Source organism: Nansenia antarctica (genome assembly GCF_963989245.1).
Source record: "Nansenia antarctica genome assembly, chromosome: 4".
Lineage (NCBI taxonomy): Eukaryota > Metazoa > Chordata > Actinopteri > Argentiniformes > Microstomatidae > Nansenia > Nansenia antarctica.
In genome coordinates, this window is record NC_137689.1 from 13,043,163 (window position 1) to 13,064,296 (window position 21,134).

A 21,134-nucleotide genomic window follows, 5' to 3' on the forward strand; every position below is an offset into this window, starting at 1 on the left:
AGTTACAGTTGCTCATTTCTCCAGTTTCTGTGCGTACGCATGGGTCAGAGTTTGCGTGGAAAACCGCACGTTTTCATGCCAAGTCGTTTTTTTAATAAATCCCAGAATTTGCGTCAAAGTTGCGTACCATGCTTTTTTGCGTACGCTACATTTCTAAATGATGCCCCAGGTCTGCTGCTATGACAGTGTATGCATACATGCCTGTGGATGGGTGTGACATGGTCCAGGTCTGTGATCCTCATGAAGGGTCTGTGGAAGTAGTGCAGCTGCAGGATACAGGCCAGCAGGAAAAAGCCTGGGATCAGGATGCTGGTGAACAGCTCAGACAGCTTGAATGTCTCCAGCCCGATATCAGCCAACCTGCAGGGGGCAGCAGTACAGGAATCAACACAAGTTTACAGGACTTTTTTTTTTAACCTATTCTGTCATATTTTGTTCCCGAGTCAGTCAGTCTGTCTGTCTGTCGGTACATTATCTATCTATCTAACTAACTATCTATCTATTAATATCTAGCGAACCATTATGTCAAGGCCACACAGAGAGAGGGGAGGAACCTACTGTTCTTCCGTGAAGCCAGTGAAGTTCTTCCAGTAAGCAGGGAAGTCCTCAAACTGGAAGGTGTAGATGGTGATGAGGACCAGCATGGTGTAGGCCACCACCAGCCACCAGAAGGCCTTCAGCAGCCTCCTCCACAGAGAGTAGTACACCTAGGGGACAGGGACACAGTCACAGGCTGGACATACAGTACGGTAGGAGGGGACATTCATTTTAGATGAAGACATATAGCTAGATCTACAAAATAGATGGTGTGGGATATGTACTCATCTTGACAATAGAATACTTTTGACAGACTTTGTAGGGAACTGTCCCATTTATCCTAAAGTATAAAGCATAGTTTCCCCCTTTATGACTCTGCCCTGATCAGATCAGCTGAACCAGTTAAATGTGTAACAGGTAAACCACTAGGGATTCATTTTACTGGAATAGTCTTAATTTAGTGTCCCTCCCCTTGTCTTAACCTGGTTTCCTCCCCATGTCTCCTTTCCCTTATTTGTCTATATGGAAAAACTAGGCCGGTAAAAGGCAAATATCTAGTAGGCATCCACCATATTGCTTTAATGGTGGAACTTTAACCTATTCCATGTTTTCCTGGATCAGCACAGACAAAAGGGAGGAGACAAGCACAGGAACAGGAAGCATTTTTGTTTTTATTATTGAGGTACTGACAACAGAATTGAATAGAACATTGAATTGAAAAAATTGAATTGGGAATGAATTGGTAGCTAACTGCATACCTGGTAGAGACACATGCAGAGCAGGAACAGGAGCATGTAGACAATCTTGTAGCCCACCAGCTTGCCTGCAAAGCTGACCATGATGAACATCCCTCCGCATACGTAGATCCAGTACTTGGCGTAGCAGCTCATCACCATGCCGCCTAGAACCTTGAGAACCGACTCGTTCCTTCCGCTCTCCTCTGTAGAATCGCGGGGTAGAGAACCTCGTTGTTACGTCCGTAGTGTGTGGAGTTCTGTGTTTTGTTTGTTTATTGTGTTCTCTCCCAGGTGATTGTCCTTCCTCCTACCAATTACCATGGTGATGGCCTGATTGAGCACAGGTGTGCTCAATCATCAATCAAGGGTGGAGGGAGGATAAAAGCCTGGGAGAGACACAGTGATGGGGCCAGTGGGCCAGACTACAACTTGAGAGTTGTTTTGTGTTGGTTTAGTTAGTGCAGCTGCAGTTTTGTATTGTGTAGCTTTGTAGGTTGTGTTTGTGTCACTTTAGTCTTATTTGTATTTGATGTCTGGTAGTTGTCTACCACTTGGCCAGTTAGATACTTTATTCTTTATTATTAATATTATAGATTAATTAGCTCTTTGTTTTATAGAGTAGTTCTGAGTTCAAGAGTTTCACGGAAACCAGTTTTTGTTATATTCTACAATAAATCTTTACATTGCCGTTTCTCCTCTAATTCTTGTCCCCCCGGTTTATTTAATTGTTACCCCCCCCTAATCCCTAGAGTCCATCTAGGGGGTCGTAACACTCGTAAATAACCCAATTGAACTGACAGCACTTCCATACTGCCAGGTTCACATGTTCCCCAGTGGGAGAGAATGTTGTTGCATGACCATATCATACATTAGGTAACTTCATACACACGTATAGCAATTGATTATTGAAGAATATAAGAATATAAAGAATATAAATGCCTCAGAAACTTAGTTAAACTGTCTTAGCCCATCAGAACCAAACATACAGTATACGTAACAGGGTAAAGCGCAGAGGTCAGTAAAGTGGCATCTCTCACCTCCGGTGGTGACCTCCTGCAGCGGAGCGGCCATGCTTCTCTTCTTGCTGAAGTTGTCCTTCACCGACTGACGGAGGAGCAGCCAGAAGGTCAGAGTGAACAGCAGCTGAGGGGGTACACAGAACAGAGAGGGAGGGGGAGGGGGCAAAATGAGGCATTCATCATCATCAATCCTTACATTTAAGAGAGTTACAGCTTTAAATCCTTATGGAAGGTATGAACATAAAAGATTTGTTGAGTGGGTGAGCTCATGCGGTAAATTACCTCAGGGAGATGTTTATGATAGCACTGGATTCTCTAGCATATAAACTACAGTACCATGCACTGTATATCTCTAGTAGGAGGTTGAAGAGTCTGCATTCATTGACATTTCCCAGAGCCCCTTCCCTGCGTTGACCCCGTGCCCTCAACCCCCCTTTTACCACCACCACCTCCCTCCTCTACCCATCCCCTTCTCCACCCCATTCCTCCATCCTCCTCCCCCCCTGCCCCTCCTCCCCCCCCGCCCCTCCTCACCATGGCCCCCAGGCGCAGGCAGGGGTACTGAGCACGGTCCAGGCCCAGCTGCCGGAGGCTCATGGTGCCCATGTGGGAGGGCAGCTCCGTCCGCAGCTCCATGGCCCAGACGTACTGCAGGCCGCAGAGCGCCAGGCCGTAGAGCAGGATGAACGGGGAGCAGAGCATGGCGAAGTGGCGGCGCGCCCGCAGCATCCAGATCAGGCACGCCCACAGCAGCAGCACGAAGGTCAGCCAGCTGTGGTAGGTGATGCTCCACACCTGGGGGAGGCCAGGTCACATGACAGAGGAAGCTTCACGGACGTTTCCAGATGAAGTTTCAGAATCAGAATCAGAAGTTTCAGAAGTTTCAAGTTGATATTTTTTTGGGGGCCAATTTTACGTAGAATCAGAACACACTTTACAAACCAAAAAAGAGGATACAAATAAGAGTTATTAAGATAACCAGTGACAAGTGTATTTTTCCTCACTGTAGCTGTACTGTATGTCTGACAACTACTGACTTTGACTAGACAAAACCTCTCAGTAAACGTGTACTACAGCCCAACTTGAATGACAAGAGCAAGAGTAAAGAGCACATGAGTTAAACAAACTTTATAGACATAGAGTCCTGAGTGGAATGGGAGGATGTCAATAATACCATCATGGCGATGAGAGCGCACACGTAGCTCTGCTGCATGACCACTCTGCCCAGGATGAAGAGAGGGTTGTCCCCATGCTGTCCACCGGGGGCACTAGTGAGCCCAGGGTCTAGAAAACACGCACAAACAACAATGTCACACAAACTATATGGAGTGAATTTCCCAGAAAGCTTCACAGTGCTAAACACACATTTTTGTAAAAGGTGGTAAACACAACTCACCATAAAAAAAGGTTAACGGCATATACCTGCATTTACCCTCCACTTCATCAACAGTCATTGTACTCCTGCTGATTGTAAATACAACTAGTAACTCACCCAAGTCCTTTCCTAGGTCCTGCTGACTGGAATCATCAGTGACAGGATGTGTGCTGCTCTCTGACTCCCCCATAGAGAGAAGCATTTGCTGAAACACAGATACAGTGCAACTTTACAAACACTGGAATGCGATACACCTTTACAAACAACTGCAACCTAACACAGATAATACACCCTCGGAAGAGAACTACATGAGTACAATTTCAGAATGGTGTCTTTAGGCTTGAGCATTGCATTGGACAGCATGGGGTGTGTAGAGCGTGTTTTTGAGGTGTGTGCAAGATGACTCTGGTGTTCAGCATGGTCTTGGAGTGTATACAACGTGGTATTGAGGTGTACTGCGTGGGATCAGGAGTGTATGGTGCCAGTGTGTCCGCTGTCGGGGGTAACATGCCCACCTCAGTGTCGTCCTCACTGTTCTGTCTCTGAGAGGCCCAGGACCGGAGCTCTACCTCCTCTCCTCCTCCTCCTCCTCCTCCTCCTCCTTCTCTAGCCTCTGTCCCAGCCTCTGTCCCTGTGACCGGCTGGGCCCCCTCCTCCCCCTTTCCAAAGGAGGAGAGAAAACACGTCAGAGATGTAGTCAGCAAAGTGAAACGTTCAGAATGTTAGCTGACAGAAAGGTCGTTCATAGAGCTGCCATGACACCCGCAGCCACATGACAGACACTCATACCTGACCAGATCTATGCAAATCTCAATCCAGACAGATAGTTCATTCTAAAATGAAATTCCTATGATTAACCACATAATCTCTACTCCAGTCAATACACAGACATGTTAAGAGACCATATTCGGGTTACTTAGCAGTTTGCAGAAATCATTAATTTGACCCCGTCCACTTCTACAGGCAAGCAGTTTTGCATTTCCCTATATAATGGAGGTAGATGGGTTCTAATTTGTGGCTTCTGCAAGTTCACTATCCCGTTAACAAATGACGGCATGATGCAACATTTAGCCGAAAGGGAGTGTTGATTGGGCACTGGGTACCTTGTCAGGTGAACTACGGCTGCCCATCTTCAGAACGGTCGCCACGGTAACGTAGAGGAGAAGCAGGATCCCAGGGTTGACATACACCGGCCAATCGTGCTCCGTGTTGAGGATGAGGTCATAAGAGGAGGAGCAGTTGGCAGGTTTGATGATATCTTTGAGGCCAAAGAGTCTGGGGGATGAGAAGGGGGTGAGGGCAGAAATGAATTTTTGAAGACTCGCAAGAGTCGCAGCCTCTGTCACCGAAGTGGGTATTCTAACCAAGGTCTCCCGCGTGGAAGATCACTAAAGTAAAACTCACTACGGTAAAGCTTACGCATTATTTCTGGAAACTAATGACTTACTAAATGTGGTTTCAGGCTTATGTTACTCATCACATAAACACAGCCGCTAAATCACTAAACACTCGAGTCAGACCGTCTTGTTTCACTACCCTGAGTATCAGGACAGATGGTGAAACTATTACTCCAATCACACTCCGGAGCCAAACCAAGGTGAGCCAAAGTGTATTTTGCTGGCGTTGTTACGCCTCCACCACAACTGCTTAAACAGTGCGAAAGGCAAATATCTCAGCCAGTATACGTGAGTGTGTGACTGCCAAAAAGGGAGATCAAATTCAATCTGGTTCCAGGATAACGGAGTTGAGTTAATGCTACGTTTCTCTGAAAAACGTCAGGTTGTGATCTACAGCTCATCGTACACCTAATCCCGAATTTCACCCTGACTTGACACCCATCGATCACGGTCACGGTGATAGGCCAAAGGTCAGATTAGATTTGTGGGCCGTGAGGTATGTTGCATCTTGGCACTGTCCTCCAGTGTTGATGGTGATGGCTGAGGGTGGCAAAGAGCCAGAGAGAGAGAGAGAGAGAGAGAGAGAGAGAGAGAGAGAGAGAGAGAGAGAGAGAGAGCGTGCACACACAGATACAGTGTGTCAATCAACTGTCACTACATCCCAGATCTCTCTATTTCCCCCTCCGCCCCACTCTTCTCTCTCCCTCCCTCCAGTATCCTATGCCAAAATCCTCCAGACAGCCCAGGCCCTAGATGGAATGCTACAGGGTAACTACCAGAGCCACATCCCAGGTGCGAGACGGCATTTGTAGACCTTCAAGACCTTGTTACTTTTCCTCATAGGTGTGACAAGGTGTTTACAGGGGTTATTGTTTCATTATTATCACTTATCATTTGGGTTCCTAAATATGTATTCTTTATTTTTAATTTTTTAATGTAATTAAGTATGTAAATACGATATTTGACTTTTGGGTATGCAGTATTTGTATATATAATGAGATTGTATTAATTTGAACGGGAAATATCTTTATGATTTACGGAGAAGGGGTGGGATTGAATAAGTACTTCTTCTCACTCCTTTTAGAATAATGTGAATATGTGAATATCGAATATAGTTTTGTTTTTTTGTTTTCCGTTATTTGAATTATTGTTGCTGTATCTTGTTTTGCACATATTTGAAAGAAACATTTCAGTCAATCAATTAATCAATCAATCACCGTGCACTTACAACACACAGCTAACAGAGGAGATTGAATGACAGCTGATAATGAGGCATAACGTGACGTGAAGCTGTGAACCACGTCCACTTCTCAGCTCCAAGTCAGTTGAAGAGAACGTTGGCGCTCGTACCTGGCCCACAGGCTGGCGGGGGGGAAGATGCCCTGGGCGAAGGGGCTCTGGTAGACGTACAGACACACCAGGTGGCCCGCCGTGAAGAAGCCCACCATCACGCACAGCGCGTTGAAACCCAGTTGGCTGATGGGAAAGTGGCAGGCCCACCACGTGCACACGCCGATGAAGAGTAGGAAGTAGATGGCGGAGAAGGCGGAGGGCAAGGTGACGCCTGGAGAACAGAGGTATGGAGGAGTGAATCTATGAACACAATGCAACAATAACACTGACACAATAACACAATCACACACAGGGTTCCCACACCTTGTGAAACATCAAATTCAAGCACCTTTCAAGGACTTTCAAGACTCAATTCCCTCAAATTCAAGGACCCAACACGGCATAGTTTGAGGCAGATCTAGATGAGAATTTATATAATAGGAACCATCTGCTCACAGACAACCATTAAAAAGAGAGGCTTGAATGTGTGAACACTAGATGGTCTATTGCCCTCTCTACCACAGCACAGCAAAACAATATATTGTGAAATATGTGTAAAGTTAAGGAATACAGAGACTTATTTACTAGTTGATGAGCTAAGTAAAACATTTTTGAATATATATATATTTTTTATATATTAAAAAAATTCAAGCACTTTCAATGACCCATCTCTATTTTCAAAAACTTTTAAGACCTTGATTTTTTTTCTCTCAAATTCACAAACTTTCAAGGATTTCAAGGACCCGTGGGAACCCTTCACACAGACAGACAGACAGACAGATGCACACACGCACGCACCCTCCCACGCACGCACCCACACATGCACGCAGCATGCACATGACCTATGCCTATAGAAGGGTAGTTAACATGGCTCCACTGTGCCCTCTCTACACCAGCCTTACCAGCCAGTGCCAGCAGCGTGATGGCCAGGACGCGACCCAGGTCTCTCAGGACCTTCTGGGCCGTGGCTCGGAGCCGCTCCTTCAGCTGCTTGGCGCGGGTCGCCATGGAAACGTCCTCCTCCGGGTCACTGGGTGAAGACCTGCCTTCCTCATCTCCCTCTTCTTCCTCTTCGTCCTCCTCGTCCTCCTCATCCACCTCCTCTTCCGTTCTCTCTGGCCCATCCTCAACCTGAAACAAAAAACACAGATTAAGTCAAATGGAGACCGCGACCAACCCCAATCTCTAACCTGTGTGGGAGCATGGGTGCGTGCGTGCATCTGTCTGTCTGTCTGTCTGTCTGTCTGTATGATTGTGTCAGTGTTATTGTTGCATTGTGTTCATATATTCACTCTAGAGGCACTTTCAAGAAAACAATAAAAGAGCACTTAATACAATTAACTCTGAATGAATGAACAGTAGATGATTTATCTCGTTTGCTGATCTGTTCAGTTTAACAAAATGTGTTCCTTTCTTTTGTTATTATAATGTATGTATGTATGTATGTATGTATACACTGTTTACAATTGTCTGCATGTATATAATGTTGACAATTGTTCAAATATGATTTTTGTGTCGGACCAATAATAAACAAACAAACAACCTAAACCTCGGATTAAAGTCTATCTATATTTGGTTATCAAGATCATTTATCTTATATGACAAGAGACTATGGCCATGAGGCATATCTATGAGTCATACATAATGCTATGCATGTTGTCTGTAGTTACGTACAGTACGATACATCAACACTTAAGAAGGTCACACAAACTTGGCACATGACGCACACATACTGTAGATCATACTAATGATACAGATAGAGCTCTCCCTTTCTACAGCTATATGTTTATATTCCCACTACGGACCTTGGCCAAGCATATCTGCCCAAGCTAGACAGTAACCCATACCCCACAAAGTGGCACCCATAGTTAAAGATAATAAACATGATTACAGAAGTAATAACAGATGGCGTACGAAAGCGTGGTCTCAATCATAGAACGAATGAACATAGACTTATCTGGTCACGTTAGTCACAATGTTGGTTTTTACAGTATATCATCCAATTAAAGTGCATTTAACAAACACGTTTTTAAGCTACGTGCCAGACCAACCAACCTCACAGAGACATCATATTGATGTGTGCATAGAGAAACATACAGCTACTGTCTCTATGGATGTGACCATAGTGACAGAGCCCCACCAGGTAGGCTACGTCAAGGTGGGAAGTCTTATTCAACTAACACGTGACCGTGGCCTGGGGTGGTCCAGTGGTCTAGCACCGCGGTCTACAGTGCACACATATGCCCATGTCGGCATGGGTTCGAATCCGGCCCATGCCCTGCTGACATGCCCTCTCTCCTTACTTTCCTGTCTGTCTTCACTGAATCTGTCCAATACATTGAAAAATATGAGTGGGACTGCCCCACTCAGAAAAAACAACAACAAAACAAACTAACACGTGACCCCGGTTTACAAGGTTCCCTGTTGTTCCCACGGTGACTGAATACACTGAATACTGTCTATCTTTTCTGCTCTGGTAGGGCTTGATACGCTTCCCAAGAGTGGAAGCATCTAGGCTTCTGTAATAAACAATGATGTCATTGAGAGGATGAGTAAACAGCTGGAACCAGCAAGCCCTGGCACATTGTCACGGTAACCTTTGATGTTGTGGTAGACAGTGACGTGGGGTGTGGAGGAAACCACCAGGAAGTCTCTGTTGTTGTGTGTGTGTGTGTGTGTGTGTGTGTGTGTGTGTGTGTGTGTGTGTGTGTGTGTGTGTGAAAGAGAGAGAGAGAGAGAAAGAGAGAGAAAGAGAGAGAGAGAGAGAGAACGCTCTCATCTATTCCTACTAGGGACTCAGAGTGGTCGATGAGGGTTGTGCATTCACAGATTCTGGGTCCGGATGCGTTTTCACTGAATAGCTGACAGCACACGTCTACCTATCAGGAGGAGAGGAGATTTAATCATAGCCCTCATTTGACATGATGTTATTACCGCCGTTTACTTTGAATCACATTATCTGCCCTTAGAGTGTGTGTGTGTGTGTGTGTGCACATTTAATTTGAGCAATGCCTCACACTGCTACTAAATGGGTGCTTGTGTTGTAAGACCACCTATTATTAAAACATTCCCCTGGTACATACTGTGGAGAAATATGGAACACGAAAATGATACGACTGCGCAACACACCACGACTGCACAACACACCACGACTGCACAACACACCACGACTGCACAACACACCACGACTGCACAACACACCACGACTGCACAACACACCACGACTGCACAACACACCACGACTGCACAACACACCACGACTGCACAATACTGAGAATACAACACCCCTCCCAGATCAGCACCCCAGGCCCAGGGGACAACATCACAGTGGGTGGCCTGATATTCAGATGAGGCTTGATATCTCGGCAAACATGCCAGGCATTTGTCGTTGACGTGCTAAGAACAGTTGGCCCAACCCGCCACCAGGCTGTTCTCACACCAGTGTTCCTCAGCTGGAGTCACATTAGTCACATCCTGGGGTTCATACTGTACAACGCACTGCACTGTGTCCACCTGATAGACACACAGCAGGGATCTGGCATTCTGGCTGTCAACACCTCTATGCCTCAGAGTGTGTGCGTGCGTGTGCGTATGTGTGCGTGTGTGTGTGTGTGACAGTATTACAGTTTATCTGTCTCTCTTCAGTTTATAAGTCCCAGCTAACACTCACACAACTCTCTCTCTCTCTCTCTCTTCAGCTACAGGTCTCCTCTCCTCTCCTCTTCTCTGCTCTGCTCTGCTCTGCTCTGCTCTGCTCTGCTCTGCTCTGCTCTGCTCTGCTCTGCTCTGCTCTCCTCTCCTCTCCTCTGGTCTCCTCTCCTCTCCTCTCCTCTGCTCTCCTCTGCTCTCCTCTCCTCTCCTCTCCTCTCCTCTCCTCTCCTCTCCTCTGGTCTGCTCTCCTCTCCTCTCCTCTGCTCTCCTCTCCTCTCCTCTCCTCTGCTCTCCTGTCCTCTCCTCTCCTCTCCTCTCCTCTGCTCTCCTCTCCTCTCCTCTCCTCTCCTCTCCTCTCCTCTCCTCTCCTCTCCTCTCCTCTGCTCTGCTCTGCTCTGCTCTCCTCTCCTCTCCCCTCCTCTCCTCTGGCTGTGTCCTCCTTATTGAATCCTGGCCTTCTCTCAGCTTGACCTGTTCCAGAGGAGTCATCATTAGCCCCTGGTGAGGGAAGCCAACTGCTGATTCAGTCTCATGACTTAGGAATCTCTGGTCTATCTGTGCTTACATGGGTGAAGGGGGAGGAATTCTCTCTCTCTCTCTCTCTCTCTCACACACACACACACACATATACACACACACAAACAAACAAAAAATATGGAATTTGTGCTTACTTTAGGGGAAAGTGTGGAAAATTGGGACACAGAGGGAGGTGTTTGAGAAAGGATGTGCCAACTACAAAGAGAGTTTGTTCTTCCCCATGTGAACACCATCAGACCCTGCATGCAGCCCTGACTCCCCGCCACATCAAAGACCATTGTCTCCCGGGAGGCCTTTCTCTGCCACACACAGGGATACCCACAGAACGTTTTACTTGTATTACAACAATATTACAACAACACAGCACTAACCGCAATTCCTCTGCCTCCGTCCTCCTCTATAAGGAACTTGATGTCTATATGGCCACCAAGTTTTATAGTCTAGCTTTAGTCTAGCCCAGTTTAACATTAGATGTACCTGGTATTTACTAAGTAACTACAATATTTGGTAAAAAAAAAAAAAAAGGAAAGTACCTGGTACTAAAAGGTACCTAGTGGTGCTTGTCTTATTGAATGTCAATGAAACCAAAGTGGAATTAATATACAATCAGGCAATAACAGTTTTGCCATGTACTAATACCAAATACCTGAAAAAATAGTGTAAAAATGTTCAAATGTGTTGTGGGTCTGGACTCAGATATTGGAGCGTTCTTCAAGAGCCCTTCTGTATCACACTGCACCAATTGGCAGAACTCAGACCTGGTGGGTGTCTGAATGGTGCATTGTCTGAGTGGGAGAGTGGCACCCAGTCAACACATGGCAATCATCAGAGTGCTCATTCAATCAGCACTTCTGACCACCCCCCCCCCCCCCCCCCAGTCAAGACTGTTGAGAGGGTTCTTAATTGTAGGTAACAAAGCTACAAAGCCATGTCAGAAAGTGGGCATAAAGAGGCTAGAGAGCATAGTTTGGTTTCTGTTTGTTAATTGATCCAGCAATAGTTTTTTTTTTCTTCGAACTTCTCTGACCCGGGCAGGCTGTGTTTGTTTGGTTGGTTGCCCTAGCGACGGGAGTAGGAAGCTGTTGCGCTGCAGGGCAGCTGTGCAGAGCATGTGCTGGAATGGTGTGCCGAGGCAAGAGAGAGAAAAGAAAGGGAGAAAGAAAGGAGAGGGAAAGTTGAGGGAAAACAACATTGGGTGGAGAGTGAGCAGCAGTCAAGTCTGTCAGTAACCACGAGAAGGAGGAAAACCTCAGTGAGAGTGGACGAGAGGCCCAACAAGGGGGGAATCTCCAAGGCCAATAGGCACTTTCACACCGACACTTTCACAATTGGGTTTCAACCCCGACAGTTTTCACACTTGTATCTGGCTATGTAGGCTTCTAATACAATGTCAGCCATTTGGGCCGTACCAGCCGGCCAAACGACGGAGGTTATGGATATGTCCAGACTCCATTCTATGTATTATATTTCTTCTGTGAGCAGCACCTCTGTGAGCAGCTCCAGACTAGGTCTGGGGACCCCCTTACAGAGGCCGGGTCTGGGCTAGCTTCCCACATTGTGCTGCGGGAAACCAACTCAACTGGTAGAACAATGGATACCTCTGTCACCAGCCCTGAGGGAACCTCCCTATGACATCACTCAGACGTCTCTAGCCTGGTAACACCACAACAAACACCAACAAACACACTCACACAGGGCAGAAGAAGTTAAACTAACATCAACATTACCATAGCACACTTTGAAGCCTCAAATAAAAATAATGATTTCCACCACACCGACACAAGCTCACAGGAGTGTCAAATTGTCAGTTATTCTCTGTAACATCATACTTCTGTCCTTCACTGTCACAACATTCCTTTGTGAGGGATGACGCTATCTTTTTCCTGGCAGAAGGGATTTCACAACAACACTGTTGGCAGCGCAGTGGCTAAATCACAACAAAGATATTCTTTCATGATACCATGTGATGTCTTGTGAGATCTTGTGTATGTTGTGATACTATTCCAAATGTGATGTCATCATATTCTAACAACGACAGTCTGGATGTAACACATTAAACACGATAGCTTATCAAACAGACATTCTCTCCACAAGCACTGGAGTTTGGCCTAACAATCAGCCATGCTAAGTCTGGATTAGTTTCATCTTAATTTCATCCCTTAATATCCTATCTTGGGAACTCCACCCAAAACATAAATATCATTTTGCAACTTCTTGTACTTCATCAAAGGGAGACTGGATGAGGCAGACAGCGCCAGTTCAGACAAAGCCAAAACCTCCTCTGCAGTCACATAAGGGTGCCATAGAACATTCCAGTTTATTGGCCTTGCAGCAGTGACTCAGCCACTTCCATTTCCTGAGTGAGAAGGGACCATGCCTTTTGTGACTCACAGTGGTTCCATACCAAAGCATTACCATGTAAATTGTTTCTTCACTTCTGTAGCTCTGTGTGTGTGTGTGTGTGTGTGTGTGTGTGTGTGTGTGTGTGTGCGTGTGTCTGTGTGTGTGTGGTTCTGTGCGTGGGTGTGGGTGTGCGTGGGTGTGCGTGGGTGTGGGTGTGGGTGTGTGTGTGTGTGTGTGTGTGTGCGTGTGTGTGTGCGTGTGTGGTTCTGTGCGTGGGTGTGGGTGTGCGTGTGTGTGTGTGTGTGTGTGTATGTGTCTGTGCGTGTGTGGTTCTGTGCGTGGGTGTGGGTGTGCGTGGGTGTGCGTGGGTGTGGGTGTGCGTGGGTGCGTGTGGGTTGTGTTTGAAAGAGTTTAATGACACACAGAGAGGAGAGCACTCACTATTTCCACACGCTCTCCCACTGGAGCCATAATACTGTACAATGTGTACTGATTGTTTCAAAGGATGGTTTAACTCTTTCATTCCCTTTCAGATATGATATCACAAATACATGGGTTGAATCTCAAATCTTACCTTGCTTCCTTGTGTCCTCTCTCCTGAGGGGAGAACCCTCAGACCTCCTTTAATTAATTAATTAATTAATTATTAAAATTAATTGTAATTTAATTAATTTAACACTAGAACAGCCATGAGGGTAAATGTGAGTAAATAACATTTTTATATCTTTGCACTCGATCAAATCTCAGGACCCTCCTTTCATGACTTTTCCTAGACATGTGCGTTCTACCACCCAGTATCCTTACATTTTTAAATTTACAAGCGGCCAACTAGTGGTCAACTAGCAGCTTAGCCTTGTGAAAGAGGCTGTTCTTTTAGTAGGTAAAAAGGCACGGCTGTTGGACTTGGGCTGTAGCAGCCTAGCAGTGAGGCAGGCCCGTTGTGTTTAGAACAGAGGGCATCACTCACCTCCTGTGTGGAGTCTTTGGACAAGGGGGCAACCTCATCTCCCTTCTTGACCAGACAGCTACACACCACCAGAGTGACCAGTGAGATAACGAACACGCCTATGTCGGGGGTGAGGAGCCGCAGCACACTCCAGAGGTCATCCAGGGGCAGTCTGGAAGACACAGACACAATATAGGGGTGAAAGGTCAACAAAGATGACGTCATCAAAGGTCGTCGAAGATCTCTGGAGATAAGAAAAACATGCTGCCTAGTGCCGACTTACAATAAAAAAACAAAAAAAATATTCTCACACTCGCACAGTAAAATGGACAGAGTAAGCTCATAATTGATCAAACGTAGCTCTTAAACAAGTGTGCCAAAGCAGTACAGATTAAAAAAAAGGATACTACAGTATAATAACACTTCAGCACTGTGCAGAGTTTAGTTAATGATCTACACATCTGGTTCAGCGAGGGGAATTCTCTTCACTGACAAGATCATTCCGGACATACCTGGACACTCCGACATGCCTCGATAGTGCTTCCCAGGAGCTGCCTGTGAAGAGTGAGAGTGTTAGGACTGACATCATTCTCTGCATTTTATTATTCCTTTACTTATTATATTATAATATTAACTTATATATCATTAGTATATTATTATATAACTTATAATATTACTAGTATTCATTTACTTATTAACCTTTACTATACATAATCCAGGAAGTCCCATTGAGGTGAGATACCGGCTTTTTAAAGAGAGACCTAGCCAGGAAAGTAGCTCCAAAATAAAACACACAATCAGACAGTCAAGAAATATACTGTACAATACATAGAAGTAATAAATATACCCACCACGTAAACATATTCACTGAAACTACCAATGAGCAGTAGGAAATCCTGCAGCTAGAAAACGCTTCCTACATGTCTGACCATGGCTATGTTCCTGTTACACCCAGTTTCTGAACAAAGGCGTACGTATGTTACACATGAAGAACATACTGAAGATGTCAACTACAACCCCCCCCCCCCCCCCCTGAAATAATGGCTCCAGCCTATGATTTATCTTGACACTCTAAGTCCAGCTCTGCTCCGCTCTGTCCTCCACTCTGTCATTAGCCACGATGACGATCCTGGAACGCTATCAGGGCTGTCCTGCTTACGACCGTCCGACTCCAGAATGTGGATTTTGTTTGTGGTCTGGACTTATTTTGGCCTGCTTCTGTAAATGTGTCCTCAAGGAGTTTTATTTAAAAGCTGCAGCAGTCCCCTTTGAAGTTGTATTTTCCTCTCTGGACCACGTGAGTTGCCATTGCTGACTCCTTCAATTTGCTGATCCTTCAAAACCCATTTGAGTCCAGACGAGGTGGTTTGAGGCCAGAGCTAGGGCCTCGTGGTTTGGTCTCTGGACTAAATGACCCCTCTGCTCCTGCACCCCCATGGTTGCAGTGATTTATATGCTTCAGGAGATGTGTTATTGTTTGTAGTCATAAATGGCTCCATGATTACTGGTGTACTACTAATTGTCAATGGAGACTTTGTACAATTGATGTAAAATGTATGTAAAAAAATAAATTGTAATAAAGAGTAAGTGTAACCAGGGAGTAGCTGAAAAGGACTGTATAATTTAGGAAGGGGCTGGTTATCTAACTAATGGAGCTAAATAGGCAGTATAGGAGGATACAGGCAGGGGGCGCCAGCAAACCGTTAGACTAGCAGTTAATGTCGTTAGCATTAGCAAGGGAACTAGCATTAGCATTAGCCTTCAAACAACTAGCATTAGCATTGGAGCTACAAACAACTAGCATTAGCATTGGAGCTACAAACAACTAGCATTAGCATTGGAGCTACAAACAACTAACACACGGTATTACATATGAACAACACATTTATTACACATGACGGTTGTATACATCCCCATATATACATTCCCTCCCGGCCGGCCACACACACACACTCAATCACTCACTGATAGTCTCTGGCCTGAACAGGCTGATAGTCCAGGGCTGTGGTGCGCGTTGAGGCCTGGTTGAATGGCATGTGCGTCGATGAAGGTTAGCCGACGAAAGGGGGGGACGTAGCAACACGGAGGGAAAGGGCCGTCTTCGTGGTCTACCACGAGGTGAAGGGCCCAAGTCCCGTGGTCCGCGTCGAAGCTCCGCTGGAGTCAGTGTTTGGTCGCAGTCCGCTCGTGGAGGCGACGATGATGTCCAGCTGGCGTCTCGCTTGGTCCAACGTTGAACAGCCGGCGGCTGGCAAGGCGGTCCAACGGGAACACAACTAAACGGGCTACCGTGGTACACTCAATAATCGCTTTGGTGGTCCGCTTCAGCACGGGGTGCGTGTTACGGAATCCGCCATCTTCGATTGACTTCGTTGCTTTCTCTCGTTCTGCTTCTCTCTCGTTCTGCTTCTCCTCACACACTGACTCGCGGACTACTTCCGTTTCTTATATAGGCACCACCGAACGTAGCATCCGGGTCACGGACACACCCCGGATACTACGTCATCAAACATATGCATAAACATTACAAGAATAATACATACACTTCCTAAAACGTACAGAAATAGTATAGAAAATAACAAAGAAATAACTGGGGCAAAAGGGCTGATTTCGGGGAAACTAAAACTGGCTCTAAAACTGTGGGCCTTCACAACAGCCGCCCCATGAAACCCTCGGTTTCAGTTAACTAAGAAGGCACACTGGCTAGGCTGCTCTAGCAGCGTGAAGTAGGAGGTGATAGTGTCGACCACTCTGCCTGTCTGCCAGGCGGCGCGCGGAAGGGACTGGTCCATCACCAGTACCACGGCACCTTCGGACATCTTGTCTCTCTCCCTCAGCAGAATCTTCTGCTTCTCCTCCTTCTCCAGGGCGCGGATGTGCTCCTCGAAGCAGATCAGAGCGTCTTCCTTGGCCATGTTCTCCAGCTCCTCGTACTCAGCGAAGGTGGGGTCGTCCAGCAGGTACTGCTGGGCCTCGGACCAGGTGGTGCGGTAGGTGACGCTGGCCATGTTGTCCAGAATGCTCTTCAGCGCCTCCCAGTTCCTCTTCCTGAGCTGCTTGGCTTGTTCCTTCTCCTTCTTAGCCTTGTAGGCCTTAAACGCTTGCTTCTTCTCACTCAGCTTGGGCAGGGCGCTGTAGCGTGGGTCGTTGATGATCATTCTCATGGTTTGCTCCCATGACGCGTCGGATGAACCACCATCCTCCTCCAGAAGCTCTTTGAAGGCCTGCTTGGCCTCCTCTTTTGGGTTCCACTTGTACGTTTTCTTCGCCAACTCCGGCCTTTCCTCCTTGGAGGCGTCTACAATACTGGCTGAGACTTTCATGGCTGACGTGTACTCGACGGAGTTGACGGGTGCGTCAATGCTGACCTCGGCCACGTGAGGGTGCATGGCCACCTGCAGGTGTTCCTCGGCAACAGCTGTTGCCGCCATGGCACGGTAGCGCCACCACCGGGACTCCTTAGTCTGGGAGTTGTAGTAGTAAGGCTTCCCATCCAGAGACTTATGCTCTGTCCACAGAGACTTCTTCTTCGGTTGGTCATCCTGTGGTGAACCATTTGTGGTACTAACTGTTCCAGGTGCACTGGCAGCAATAGATTCCACTCCAGGCGGTCCGGTTGGTTGGTTTGCTTCTTCGGTTCGGACATGGAGGGATGACGTAGCTCTCCCGTCTCTATCTCTCCCCTTGGTAGCGCCTTGGAGGGCCCACCCAAGCGCAGTCTTAACAGCCATCGGGCAGCCTCGTGGTCCTCTCAGCGGAGGACGGAGCGACACGATCAGTTCAGCGTTGTCCGAGCCGATGAGAAGGGTTGGCTCCGCTCCTTCTATCGGATGTAGGTCTACTCGCCGTAGGTGGGGATATCTTGCGCGTAACCTCTCCAGGGGGTAGTCGTAGCGGGAGAGCGCTAGCTGGTCGGCGGTGAAGACATTCTGAAGCCGATGTCTATCCGACGGCCGCCCCGCCGGGGAGATAGAGAAGTTGATTCTCGCCCCGGTGACCTCTTTAAGGTCGCGACGTATCGTGCGCAGAGTCAGCTTCTCCGCAGTCCCTTGGAGCCCCAACTGGCGCACTGCCCCCTGGAGAAGGATGGTCCGTTCCGACCCGTCGTCTAGAACGGCGTACGTGTCGTACACAGCGTTGTTGTGGTGAAGTCGGACCTTCACCACCTTCAGTAGAACCTTGGAGCCGCTGCTCTGTGGCGAGTCTAGGTAGTAGACAGGGGTTTCCTCTTCCGGTGCGCGACCGGACCTAGGGCTTCTGGTGCCCTCCGTGGACCTGGCGAGGGAGACCTCGTGTAGAATGTTGAGGTGGACCTCCTCACAGCGATTGCACTTCCTCCTCAAGGTGCAGTTCTTAGCCAGATGGTCGCGCCCACAGTTCCAGCACCTCTGGTTCTCCTCGAGCCACCTCTGCTTGTCCTCGGTACTCAGGTTGTTGAAGTCACTGCACTCATTGAACCAGTGCTCGCTGGTGCAGTACGGACATGGCGGTGGACCTCTCCGTCCCTTTTGAGGGGGTTGAGAGGAATCCTTTCCCTCAGGTCGGGCTTTCCTCTCTCTCCGAGGCTCCTCCTCCGTGTGCAGCACTCCTACTGGGCGTCCTCTGTTCGAGCTCGGCCGGTCCCAGCGGTCTCCCTTCTCCCTCTCCTTCTTCGGCTCAGCGTAACCCATGGCGTCTACGTTGGTGTCATGCACTTCCTCCAGTAGGAACTCCGCGAAGGCAGCCATGCTCAGACCCAACTTCCCGGGGTTACGAACGCGCTGCTGTCGCCGGAACCTCTCCTGCCGGAAGCGTGGGATCTTGCGGAGCAGCCGCTCTACGTTGGAGGTGCTGTTGATCTCGCTGGCGCCAGCTGGGCCCTGCGTCTTCAGCATTCCAACCAAGGTGTGCACGCGGAGCGCGAAGTCATCCAGCGCCCGGTCATCCTTGATGGGGGCCTGCTGTTCGAGGGCTTGCAGTTCAGCAAGGGCGTGGTTCCAGGGACGACCGTAGCGGGCATCCAAGTCAGCGAGCGCTCTGGTGTAAGGTGTCGGTGCGGAGGCATGGGCCAGTACCATGTTGTGGGCTCTGGGGTTCCTCACATGCTGAAGGAGAATCGCATATTTGTAGGACTCTGAGCAGGAGTTGTCCAAGAGCGTGTCTAGGCAGATGCGTAGCTCCACATACTGGCTCCTGTCCTCGTCCTTGAAGAAGGGGAACTTGGGTCCCTCCACCTGGGGGAACATCCTGTAGTGGATCATCGGTGCTGGAGTGACGGTCTGGGTGTCCGGCCTGCATGCATTTTGGTGCACTGGAGGACCTAGGGGTGTGCTACGCTCTTGGGGGATGGCTCCCCTCCCGGGCAGCGACGCTGGCTCCCTCTGGGCCGCGTAGCGGTCGGGTCCCTGGTCCTCTTCCTTCCAGGTGGTCAGCTGGGCCGGCAGTTGGACAGTCATGGCGGGGGTCATGGAGCCATCGGCGGGGGGTTCAGGAGATGGCACTCGAGAGGGCCGTGCGGATGATGCTCTGGAGCTACGGGCCGACGGACCTCTGCTGATGCACACGTCGCGCATGGTCTGCATCACTTCCTCCATCTTCTCCGCGTGCAGTTGCTCTCTCTCCATCTGGAGGCGGTCGCGCTCCATCTGGAAGCGTTCACGTTCTAGCGCCTCCTGGCGCTGTCTCTCCGCCTGGAGGCGGTCGCGCTCCATCTGGAAGCGTTCACGTTCTAGCGCCTCCTGGCGCTGTCTCTCCGCCTCGCGTTCCGCTCCGTTCATCTGGAAGCGTTCACGTTCTAGCGCCTCCTGGCGCTGTCTCTCCGCCGCGCGTTCCGCTCCGTCCATCTGGAAGCGTTCACGTTCTAGCGCCTCCTGGCGCTGTCTCCCCGCCGCCTCCATCTGGAGGCGCTCGCGTTCTAGATGGATGCGTTCCCTCTCTAGCGCCATCTCGGCCTGTTGGCGCTCCCGCTCTAACGCCATCTCGGCCTGTTGGCGCATATATTCTGACAGCGCGGCACTACTCCCTCTGGAGTGCAGGCTATCCGCCCCAGAGGCATAACTGCCCACGGAAGCCCTGGACCGGTAGGAAGCCACTGAGCGGCAGGAGCTAGGTCTCGAGCGCGCCGTACTGGGAGGCAGATCGTTAAGGCTGAGGCCCTCCCTCTTCCGCCCGCAGGCGCTGTCGGACCGGGCCTCTCCTTCCTGTTCTTCCGTTTCCACGGCAAAACCCTGCGGTTCTGCCATCTCATCCTCAGGCTGGTGCTCTTTGAGGGCTGTCTCAGTGCTAGCCACCCGCGCACCGGCGGACACCTCGGCCTCTCCGACCACTGTATCCCGTGGAGTGCGCTCCTCGCTACCACTCAGTGAGCTTTCGAGCTCGAGCTCATACTCCTGTGACCTCGGAGGCAACCGCGGGACTCTCTATGGTCGTGGCTCTGGCTCAGGGGGCGGAGAAGGGGGGGTAACTGTCTGGTCTGGTTGGCTGCGCTCAGCCATGCTATCACTACACTACCAATCCGGCTCGAAGGACCAATTGTAACCAGGGAGTAGCTGAAAAGGACTGTATAATTTAGGAAGGGGCTGGTTATCTAACTAATGGAGCTAAATAGGCAGTATAGGAGGATACAGGCAGGGGGCGCCAGCAAACCGTTAGACTAGCAGTTAATGTCGTTAGCATTAGCAAGGGAACTAGCATTAGCATTAGCCTTCAAACAACTAGCATTAGCATTGGAGCTACAAACAACTAGCATTAGCATTGGAGCTACAAACAACTAGCATTAGCATTGGAGCTACAAACAACTAACACACGGTATTACATATGAACAACACATTTATTACACATGACGGTTGTATACATCCCCATATATACATTCCCTCCCGGCCGGCCACACACACACACTCAATCACTCACTGATAGTCTCTGGCCTGAACAGGCTGATAGTCCAGGGCTGTGGTGCGCGTTGAGGCCTGGTTGAATGGCATGTGCGTCGATGAAGGTTAGCCGACGAAAGGGGGGGACGTAGCAACACGGAGGGAAAGGGCCGTCTTCGTGGTCTACCACGAGGTGAAGGGCCCAAGTCCCGTGGTCCGCGTCGAAGCTCCGCTGGAGTCAGTGTTTGGTCGCAGTCCGCTCGTGGAGGCGACGATGATGTCCAGCTGGCGTCTCGCTTGGTCCAACGTTGAACAGCCGGCGGCTGGCAAGGCGGTCCAACGGGAACACAACTAAACGGGCTACCGTGGTACACTCAATAATCGCTTTGGTGGTCCGCTTCAGCACGGGGTG

At 48.8% G+C, this 21,134-nt stretch overlaps 1 protein-coding gene across 1 annotated transcript in view; it reads right to left on the reverse strand.

Annotated features, from left to right (window-relative positions):
* piezo1 (piezo type mechanosensitive ion channel component 1 (Er blood group)) overlaps positions 1-21,134 on the reverse strand; it is a gene marked incomplete at both ends in the record, with an annotated part of 76,358 nt that overhangs the window by 23,325 nt on the left and 31,899 nt on the right. The window contains 13 exons of the mRNA XM_080529044.1: positions 198-360; positions 559-707; positions 1,296-1,477; positions 2,312-2,417; positions 2,828-3,088; positions 3,468-3,577; positions 3,786-3,873; positions 4,184-4,327; positions 4,772-4,943; positions 6,416-6,629; positions 7,300-7,528; positions 13,896-14,046; positions 14,387-14,429. Of these exons, the coding sequence (XP_080385170.1) occupies positions 198-360; positions 559-707; positions 1,296-1,477; positions 2,312-2,417; positions 2,828-3,088; positions 3,468-3,577; positions 3,786-3,873; positions 4,184-4,327; positions 4,772-4,943; positions 6,416-6,629; positions 7,300-7,528; positions 13,896-14,046; positions 14,387-14,429 (2,012 nt within the window). The remainder of the gene's footprint in view (positions 1-197; positions 361-558; positions 708-1,295; positions 1,478-2,311; positions 2,418-2,827; positions 3,089-3,467; positions 3,578-3,785; positions 3,874-4,183; positions 4,328-4,771; positions 4,944-6,415; positions 6,630-7,299; positions 7,529-13,895; positions 14,047-14,386; positions 14,430-21,134) is intronic.